The sequence below is a fragment of the Diadema antillarum genome, unplaced genomic scaffold (genome assembly GCF_040938485.1).
Source record: "Diadema antillarum isolate AM-2024a unplaced genomic scaffold, OU_Dant_1.0 seq00002371_RagTag, whole genome shotgun sequence".
In the NCBI taxonomy this organism is placed as follows: Eukaryota; Metazoa; Echinodermata; class Echinoidea; order Diadematoida; family Diadematidae; genus Diadema; species Diadema antillarum.
Window position 1 is genome coordinate 1 of NW_027272985.1, and position 10,820 is coordinate 10,820.

At 40.7% G+C, this 10,820-nt stretch overlaps 1 protein-coding gene across 1 annotated transcript; it reads left to right on the top strand.

The window, feature by feature from the left end:
- Window positions 1–1,505: 1,505 nt before the first annotated feature.
- Window positions 1,506–3,285, top strand: LOC139714664 (profilin-like; the record flags this gene model as incomplete). Its single annotated transcript, XM_071626342.1, has 2 exons — window positions 1,506–1,686; window positions 2,636–3,285. Coding segments are annotated over 2 exons (279 nt in total), but the record flags the coding sequence as incomplete, so codon positions are not given.
- Window positions 3,286–10,820: the final 7,535 nt, after the last annotated feature.

Here is a 10,820-nt window from a genome sequence, read left to right on the forward strand (position 1 = left end):
TGTCACTAATCTGCATGTGATTTATGCGTGAAGTTCAGAACTAAAATAAGATCGATGCTAAGATACAGTAGGCATGTTTCAATGGCAAAAGGAGTGAGATTTGGATAGCAATCCGCATCATGATCCAAATCTTACTCCGCAGAGGGAAAATTAATTGTCATTATAAGTCGACAAAATGTTGACTTACGTGTAAGTTGACTTTTGGGTAAGTTGACATGTTTTGCTTGGTCCCGATTATGTCTACTTGGGCGCGGTCGACTGTATCTCCAACCTTGTCGGTTCAAGATCCTTCCAGACACCCTGACTCGCTGTCTAATTATCATATGTGCATGACATTATACCAAAAAATGGCTACCAAAAACACTGGGTTACAAGTAAACGTACTGTACAGTGTATGTATTGCATCACTTAGCCAGATATGCAGGCACTTCCTAGAACATTCTGGATTAGGTGAGCTCTTTCCTCTTTGTATGCATGTATAGCAGCTGTACAGTTAGAAAAGGCTCCACTAATCTTGTCAATCTGCGGACATACGCACATTTATTAGCAACCATACAATACATTGTACATACCAGTATGTACAATGTGTACATTAATGACAGATGCCATGTCAGATTGGACAGGTTATGAAATTGAAATGTTGTGAACATATTCTGCATTATAGTGTTAATTGATTCATGAAAAAATATGTAACATTCTTTGCTCACACTCAATAAAATGCTCAAATTGATCTAAAACCTACATGCAAATAATTTCTAGGAGGTAATTTGGATCCTGTTGTTTTATGTCAGCATCTTCCAGCTGCGCGGTGCCTTGCCCGAGCAGAGCATGCACTTTAATGCGCACATGCAAAGCTCAATACATGCAGCTTGAACTCCCAAGTTCATTGACCCTTTCTGCCAAAAGATAAGAAATCCTTCAAAAATTCATAAAAATTCCTGGATCGCTACCAAAATTTAATCATCTATTCCTTGTATCATTATCAACTTTTCCTGTAATTTTCATTCAAATTTGTTCACAACTTTTCGAGTTATTTTGCTCAGAGACAAACAAACAAACAAACACCAATGAAAAAATCTCCTTGGTGGAGGTGATAAATAGATAAACAAGTTTTAACAGTTGAGGTAAATGTAACTTGAGATATACACTGCACAAAAATGTGTAGAAAAGAAGGGAAAGAAAGAAAGTATCAAAGACCTAAAGAAAAAAAAAAAAGAAAGAAAGATTTTGACAGGATCAAAAGGCAAGCCAAGAGGACACGGATCACCTGATGATCATTCTTATACATTATGTAGTACTCTATGCTTTGATGTCTGCCCATAATGTAGACTGTGTTAACATGTAGATTATGAGCTTGTCACGGACAGTACACTGATGATGCGGGAGGTGAATACTGCACAAATATATTGGAATCAGAAGTTTTTTAAACACAAATTTCTGACACTGAGATGTTTGAATGCCACAGCGTATCTTTCTTTCACTTGTTTCCGATGTCGTTTGTTCAGCCCCAGGGTCAGGAACTGGCCAACCTTGCCAGATGTTTCAAATCCTCAGACTACACATCACTGCAGGCTGGCGGTGTTTGGCTTGAGGGCGAGAAATACCAGTTCCTCAGGGCGGAGGGGGACATAGTATTAGCCAAGAAAAAGGGAAACGGAGCAATATCACTACAAGCTAGCAAAACAGGTAAGTACACTCTGATGTCATCCTCGTGATGTTCAGGTAGTTATTCATTCGTTTGTTTTTTACTATGTTCATCGCCGCATCCTTTCGTGTGAAATGCTACCAGTAAATAGGCGCGGCGATTTTTGTGTACTGGCGGTGCTCCGTTCTCTCTTTTCAGTGAACAAGGTTGTGCACATTGTGTGCTTTGAGTGTCAATTGGCACTGAAAACCTTTAGCTTTGTACACTCTGTGTAAAGTACCTGGCACAGATAAGGTTAAGTATTGGGCCAAGAAAAAAAAAAAGTTGTATTGGCGTAACGTGGCTGACCCTCAGAATATCTGCGAAGATAAGGTTAAGTATTAGGCCAAGGAAAAAAAAAAGTTCTATTGGCGTAACGTGGCTGACCCTCAGAATATCTGCGACCCTAGATATTTTTTTTTTTTTAATTCTTTGTTATCGTGATCACGATGGTACCATATTACGATATCGATAGTGCCATCGTTATCGCTTTGGCGCAGTCGCCATCTTTTCTAACTGAGTTTCACGACTTTTATCCTTTTTTTGCAATTTATCTACCTGCTTTAATTTAATTTGTGTCTGTAGTAGCATTATTTTTTTTTTTGTAAAACATATGATTTTCACAAGTTTTTTTTTTTGTGCTTTACCATATGGAGTCCTAGAGTGTTCGCTTCACTGCAAAATGCGGCAGTTAAAAAAAAAAAAATAGACCTTCAAACACTATTTTCATATGGCCCAAAGGTCCCAAAATTATCATCTATATGTTGTTAATTACTATAATGTCGGCTGTACACAATCTCGAGATAATGAAAGAAAACCGCTGGTCCCGAGGACTTCAATATAACAGGAGTGCACTGTATCAACACCTTTGCTCCCTATTATTCTCCTTGTTCATTCAATGAAAGTGCGTCTTCTCATTTCTCATGTCTCTCGTGTTTGTTTTCTCGCCAGCTATCATCGCAGCCCATTGTCCCGAGGGAGGCCAGCAGGGGAATGCCAACAAAGGTGTAGGAGTCGTTGCCGAGTATCTGTCCAGCATGAACATGTAAATTTGGCCCGGAGATGGGCGGAGTGCTTTTTTTTTTAAAAAGATGTCTAGGCAGCACTGGGCATGGGGAGGAGAAGGTTTGGGAGGAGGAGACTCGAGAAGACACAGGAGCATCGCAGAAAGCAACTGATGCAACTTAGTTGTTGAAGGGGACTTTGTTTCGAATTGATGTGTCTGTTTTGAGGATGACCTGTTGCATGGGATCTCACACATGCACACACAATTCATGTAGCCACTTCCTTTTTCTTTTCTCTTTCTTTTTTTTTCTGTTTTTTTTAACGATGAGATGGTCATGGAAAATGACTGATGAACATGCTTCCGCTCCTGTGTGATAATTTATCTTGTTTTTATCATGTATTAGGATGGATTCACAACTCAATACATTGATAGCATCGAGCTAATTTGGGTCAGAGTAGGTAATGCTGCGTTCAGGAACTCTTATCTGTACCCCCAAAACTTCACCTAGTTCTATTGATTCAGTTATATCGTGTACCATCTTTCATGTAACTTGCACAGACTACACAGTCATCCATTGAAAGCTCTAATGAAGTTAAAGCTCTTTTTCCTGATCTTTTTGTTAAGCATTACAGTTTTTCTAAAAAGTGAGAGGCATGGACATTATGGACACCAGGACATGCATCAGTGGGACTACATTGGAGTGACTAGATGATGGAAGTGAAGATTGTATGCTTAAAAGTAAAGTTTAAAAACTAAACCAGCCTAAACAAACAAAAGCTGCCCTGTTTCCACACCACTGTGTCCCATGTTTGACTTCCGAGAATTTATTTCAAGTTGTACCATGACATTTGATATGTCATAGAAATAGTGGCCTTTGTGATAATGCATGCTTATATGATTTTTGGCCATGCAAATTTATCACCCCAGCCTATCATGCATGCCTTGAGTTCTGAATCCATCACATTATAACCAATATCCTTAGCAGGAATTATTACAATGTATTTGAAGTGCATTATGTGAAAACGTGCCATAATCTAGGGGAAAGCGAAAGGCTTACGCATGTCCTCATATGAACTTGTCCATTGGATATGTAAAGTGGACATTTTATAACTGTTATACTCCCAAGTAAACTGCTGCAAAGAAAAATTAGCCTATACTGTCAATATGAATGCTGTGACAGAAGTATCAAAGCAATTAAATAATCATGATTAAGTTTATTGTGTAGCTGATGCTCACCTTTTTCATATATCCAGCACCATGCGATGATGAAAACAACAAAGCAAAACATTATTAGATTGCGCAATAAAAACAAGGCATATTACAAAGCTAAGATCACATGTATAGTGACATCTACTGACGCTGCCCAATTCTTTAGTGTATGTTTATACATGTCTGTGTGTGAGGTTGTGTGATCACACCATAAGAGATATACTGTAAAATCGGAAACATTCGCAGCCTGAAACTTTCGCATATTGGATCCGACAAACTTTTTTGCGGCATGAAATTTGTGCAAATCTTGGCATGCGAAATTCACAAAAGTTTGAAGCATGCGGAAATTTCTGGTGTACAGTCATACTTTGAACACTTTAGCATGTATCTCTATGGTTTAAAAACGCACACACGTTTTGATTGATGGGGGAGAGAATAGCTTTTACACAACTAGGGACAGGAGAATGAGAGCCCAGTGATGTGATGTCTGGTGCACAGGAAATGGCATTTTAAACACTGTGGTGATACAATGTACTGCGTTGCCAATTCTGCGATTGTCGAGATTGCAGAGTTATCCGCTGCAATGGTGGGGTTTGTTTTGTTTATTTTTACATAAAGCCGGCAATGTTTGGTCTCGTTTTCTCTCTTTTCATGCTCTTTTGGGCCTTGAGTGTAGTTTAAACATTTAGTGTAGTCTAAACCTGTAGTGTAGTCTAAGACAAACTCTACCACTTTTTTGTATGTCAACAAGACTTATCGGGGGTTAGCGAACACTGGCTGTTGACCAGTGTCTCGGGTGCCATGGACCAAGCCATATAGACAAAATATATGTGGATACGCATCTGAACCTGCGCCGTTGAGTGAGATGACAAATAGAAAGTTACGCAATGAAGCGACCGAAATACGTTTGATGAATGCGCCAGACTTCTCATATTGCTATGTTATGCTGCATCGATCACTGACCCCACTTTGGCTCTGAGAATTTCACAAGTGAATTGGAAATGATTGGAAAAACATAAAAAGGTATGGAATATGTGTTATCATACTCCTCATCGAGAAAACATTACATGGCTTGATATCACAATGCCTGAAGATCTTGCTATATCTATACAAAAGCACAGAAAACTTGACTCTTTATTCTCATAAAGCAAAAATGCTCACCCCCCCCCCAAAAAAAAAAAAAAAATAGGAATGCTGAATGGGTTTTGTGCATTAGGGAACCATGCATTGATTGTTCCATGTTAGTGTGATTGCTGTGTGTGTGTGTGTGTGTGTGAATAAATAGCATATATCTACTGAATCCCACGTAACTCATTAGCTAGCATGCAGACACTGGCATGCCGTGCATTAGAACATCGACATTATTGCTTTTCTCCATGTCTTCACATATTATGCATAATTATGAAGACTTAACCCGGCAATAGTTACTCGTGCATTCAGGAGGTATGTAGATTATCGTTCATTGAATACATGCTTACATCCCCTTTTCAGACAAAGAGAATGCCCCACATTTCCACTCGTACTCGTATGCGGGTACTTGTGAGGCAAGAAATGACTATTGACGTCACATGCAGTTGAACCTTGTTGTGATGAGGTTGGATGTAACAAAACCCCCTTATAACAAGGTGATTTCGTATGCCCCAGCTCTTCACAATTTTTGCTTTTTGTTTTCATACCCTGATATAGTGAGAAACCTGATATGACAGGGTAACTGTCACAGTATCTAGGTTCTTGTTCTAACAAGGTTTTTCTGTACAAGTACAGGTGTACTTGCATCATCAATGTGTATTGGCCTTTCTCTTCTGTCATGCTGTTTCAGTAATCAATAGTATTCATGAGACACGTTATTGTGTCAGCCAATTATGAAGGCCCTATCACTTATGTCGCCAATAGACATGTTCCCGGCCTGTGTCACAAAAGCATGAATGAGAATGATATCTGAGGAGCGTAAGAAGAGACTTTTTAGTTTCATCTCGGCGCTCCTTTAACAATTTTCTGAATGATACATGTATTAGACAAAGCATTGAGATTAAAGGTTCAGTGATGAACGCACAGATTTAAATACATATACTGAATGTAGTATCCATAAAATTTCTCTCTTTAACTGTTTTTGCCATTGCTGGTCCGAACTTGTACTCAAAGCTGATTAATGGCATTAAGTGAAGATGCCCTGTAGGTTTATGCAATGCTGTATGTCTATAAGTTGCCATTGTTGACCATATTAAAGATGGCCTAACAGAGTAAAGTGAGAAACAGATTTGTGGGAAGTTTCATCCAGTTTGACGTAAGAATACAATTGTTGCAAAATACGTAAAAGCTTGTATAATGCAGCAACTTTCGGACCCTTCTTGCTGCAAGACCTCTATCCAGCTGTGTGCTAGATTTTATCAATATATCGAAGCCAGTGAGCATGTGATGTGGCATTTAACTGCTGTGTATTTACGCTATAGTCTAACCCTGCATGTTTATAATTGTTATAAACAGTTACGAAAAAGAAGGGAAATTCAGAAGCGGGGGGAAGTCGGCAATACGGATCAAAACCTAAACTGTAGAGATGGTGTTGACCAGTTCTGATGCTTTTTGCATTGAGCAAGTTGGAGGTACATGAAAGTATGAAGATTGAAGCGTGTTGAGCAGCAAGAGATTTCTTCTGTGTATCTCTATGTTTTCATTACCTTTAAAGAAGTCAATAAACACTAGCAATCATATTGCTGGATAATCAGCAAGATATTTGTGATTTGTGTGTTGTTGTTGTGTTTTTTTTTTCTTTTGTGATGATATGTCTGCCATTGTATGATCACCAAAGTTGTCTGTCTGTGTGTCCCTGCCTGCATGATGCCTCTGCCACGAAGTGTCACCGGAATGCCCTTCTGTTCATCGGTCCGTCCATCTGTTAGCAATGCCTTGGAGAATACTTGATGCATACACTTACACTAGGTACCATTGTCTGTACATGTACATGTATATATATGCATTACAACTACACAATGAGGCCTGGTCCCTTTCCATAGAGTAGTACAGTACAACATTTAAATTCCAAAAATGAAACAATTTTTCATATGGATGGGAGATATCCCCTTCCGATTCACCCTCCCTCACGCGGTTTCCCTTCATAGATTTAGTATACTTTTTTTGATCGACGATTTCCCAAATATTTGGTCAGTACATACGAGATACACTTGTATTTTAATTGCAATTCTAAAAATGCAAAAGCTCCTTCGTGTGGGAGGGGTATGGGATGCCAATCTATCCCCCCCCCCAAACACACACACACACACACACACACACACTCCCGCCCTCTGCCTGCTCATCACACAGTTCCCCTTCATGCATAGACTAGACCTATGGTTACACTTGGGGATTGTTCAAAATGTTCCACCAAAAGCATGCACCAAATCTTTGAATTGCACTTTTAGAAATGCAAAAGCTTCCTGATGTGTTGTAAATGACAGATGAGGTGCACAGTTTCTACCCCTCCCCCATGGAATAGGGCCTATAGTTCTGTGCCTAAATCCCCCAAACACACACACACACACACACACACACACACACACACACACTCCTCTAGCTCAGTCACCCCCCCCCCCCCCCATAGACTATAGTACAATTTGGGGATTGACAATTTTCCGAATATTCCAGGAAAAGGGTGCATCAGGTCCCCATTTCATAAAAGATGTTGGGAAGCAACTTTTCCTGGAATGGCAACTTACCAAAGCAACATCCAGTCAGGAACTTGCTGGATTCTTATCGCTACATGTTCCCTGACAATTGCCATTCCAGCAAGAAGTTTTATCATATCAAATTTATGTACATCAGATCGTTATATTTCAATTCTAACCCCCTCCCCCCCAAAAAAAAAGAAAAAAAAAAAACCTTTGTTGTGTGTGTGTGTGTGGGGGGGGGGGGGGGGCAATCCAGCCCTCCCCCCTCCCCCCCCCCCACCCCTTGTCTACCTCCATAGGTGTGGTACACTCTGACGACGCACGCACAGAACAAGAAGAGAGACACCTCGATTTCGTCATCCACATTTTCCTGAATATCTGTTTGTCTTAGACTCGTGCTAGAAAATATTAAGTATCACTTAAAGGACAAGTTCACCTTCACAGACATGTGGGTTGAGTGAATGCAGCAATATTAGTAAAACACATCAGTGAAAGTTTGAGGAAAATCAGACAATCCGTTCTTGAGTTATGCACTTTTGAAGTTTCTGCTCACTGAAGGCTGGATGAGAAGACTACTATAGCTTGTGATGTCACATGAGTACAACGATAATTATAAAGAAAGAATAAAGAAAATTCAACATATTCTCACTTTTCTCGCATGACAAAAGAACACTTGACTTCTCTCTTTCAGAAGGCAGGGGGAATAATATTACCCTTAACATACGTCCGTGACAAATTGAGGAAATGTACACTTTTTTCAAAAAGTAAAATTTTGTGAAATTCTTTTTATTTTCTTTATGTCGTTGTACGCATATGACATCATACACTGTAGTAGTCTTCTCATCCAGTAACTGCGCAGATACTTTAAAAATTCATAACTTTTGAACGGATTGTCCGATTTTCCCCACACTTTCACTGATGTGTTCTACTGATATTGTTGCATTCACTCAGTCCACATGTATATGAAGGTGAACCTGTCCTTTAAGGTGATTATTACCCCGCTCCCGCCGCCCAGATTCCTCTGAAAAAGAATTGAACCAGGGTTTTAAGGTTATGTGTGTGTGTGTGTGTGTGTGTGTGTGTGTGTGTGTGTGCGTGCGTGTGTATATGTAGTACCTTGTGAGTACCTTGTGAGTTTGACTGCTTCAGAATTGAGGAAGTAGTTCACTCCCCAAGATTTTCAAGAAAATATGCCATTACCATGGCAACACCTTGTCGGGTACAAAGACAGTGTCTTACATAACTACCCCTGTAGATCATTATAGTCAACACTTTCTCCGACAAACACACAAATACATGTCCTGCACATCCACACCTCAGTGCCATTATGTACACCAAATTTGAGTTCAATTGCTTCAAAATTGTGGAAGTAGTTCACTCCACAAGATTTCAAGAAAATATGCCGTTACCATGGCAACGCCTCGTCGGGTACAAACACGAAGAGTGTCTTGCATAACTACACCTAAAGATCATTACCGGTACCATACCAAATTTGAAATAAATTACTTAAATACTGTGGAAGAAGTTCACTCCTCAAGGTTTGGGGAAAATTGTGGTTACCATGGCAACACTTTCTCCAACAAACATAAAAAGCATGTTTTGCACATCTACACCTAAATGTCATTATGCACACCAAATTTGAGTTCAATTGCTTCAAAATTGTGGAAGTGGTCACAAGTTTTTCATGAAAATATGCCGTTACCTGCAATCCTTGTTGGGTATATACACAGTGTACGTGTCTTGCATTACACTTATAGATCATATATTCATACCAAATTTGAAATAAATTGCTTAAATACTGTGGTATTTCACAAGGTTTTGGGAAAATTTTGGTTACCATCGCAATGCTTTTTTTCGACCAACACAGTCTTGCCCATCTACACCTCAAATGCGCCATCATGTACCCGAAGTTTCATCAAAATTGCTTTTTCGCGACGCAAGATTTGCAACGGACCGCCCGACAGTCCAACCGACTACACGCTGATTCCTATACCCATACCCCCTTTGGGACTTCGGGTATGCAGGGATATAAAATCCATCATTACATTCGACCAAAATCTAAATCTTCGATGGGCCTCGATCACGTTGAGGGGGATACCCCTCTCCCACATCCTCCCGAACAACCCCACCGCCCCCCCCCCCCCCCCCCCCCCGCCATTCGCTCATCAGCTCCCTGACCCTGGCACATCTCACGTGCACATGTATCCTCCCAAGTTTTGCCCCCCCCCCCCCCCTCCCATCTTGAAAACAAATTTTATTAAACACTCGGTACCTGTGGCAGATCCAGAGGGGAGCGTGCGCCGGTTGCGCTCTTTATTCTCCTCTTTATTTTTCGTAGAAAACAAAAAAGAAAAAGAAAAACAAATTAAATGAAACCCGAAAGTGCCACCAGAAATATTAGTCACGCCCACCCTCCCCCCCCCCCCCCTTTACAGAATTCCTGGATCCGCCCTAGCTGGGTACAATAGACGATTGGTATAATTATGATTATGGGTCAAAGAAAAGATTACTGCAAGTAATTATGACGATGCGCTATGATCAGCCAAAGTGGGACGGTACCACTAGCTGGACCATAGAGATAATAAATAGATCTCTATGCACATGGACGCGGAGACTCCAACTCTCCCGTTTTCGACGGGAGATCTCCCGCCGAAAACCCAGTTTTGCAAAATCTCCCGTTCTCCCGCTGGAGATTTGATTTCTCCCGCCCTGGCTCTGTGTCTCCCGGTGGAGAGGATTTCTTACTAATTATTGCTATCGTATGTTGAAAAAAATAAGCCTTAGCCGTTAGATAGCACCAAAGAACATCTAGAACCCTAGGAACTTCGCGCTTCGCACACATCAACTCGGAGTCTCCCGTTTGCTAGGGGTTTCGGGCGGGAGAATCTCCAGATCAGAAGGTGCTTGGGGTTGGAGTCTCTGAATCAGGACGGTGCGCGGAAGGAACAGGCCCTACTTGCTTACGTACCGTGCCGATGATTTCCACGGTTTACTAAAATCATTAAACCTGCTTAAACATCTTCAAATTGGCAGCGCAGTAGTCTTCCTTACTAGGCGCTCTCTAGCTCTGCAATCCACCGCTTGCCAGATTAGGAGCGCGAAATTCCGAATTGAACTTTATATCGGAGAGTGTACCATATGAATGGATCTCGATATATGCACGAGACAGTAACAGAGCTACCAAGTCTCACGCATTGTGAGACTCAAGCATTTAGGGTCTGTCTCACGATCTCACGCACGACAACCATTTGTGTCACAC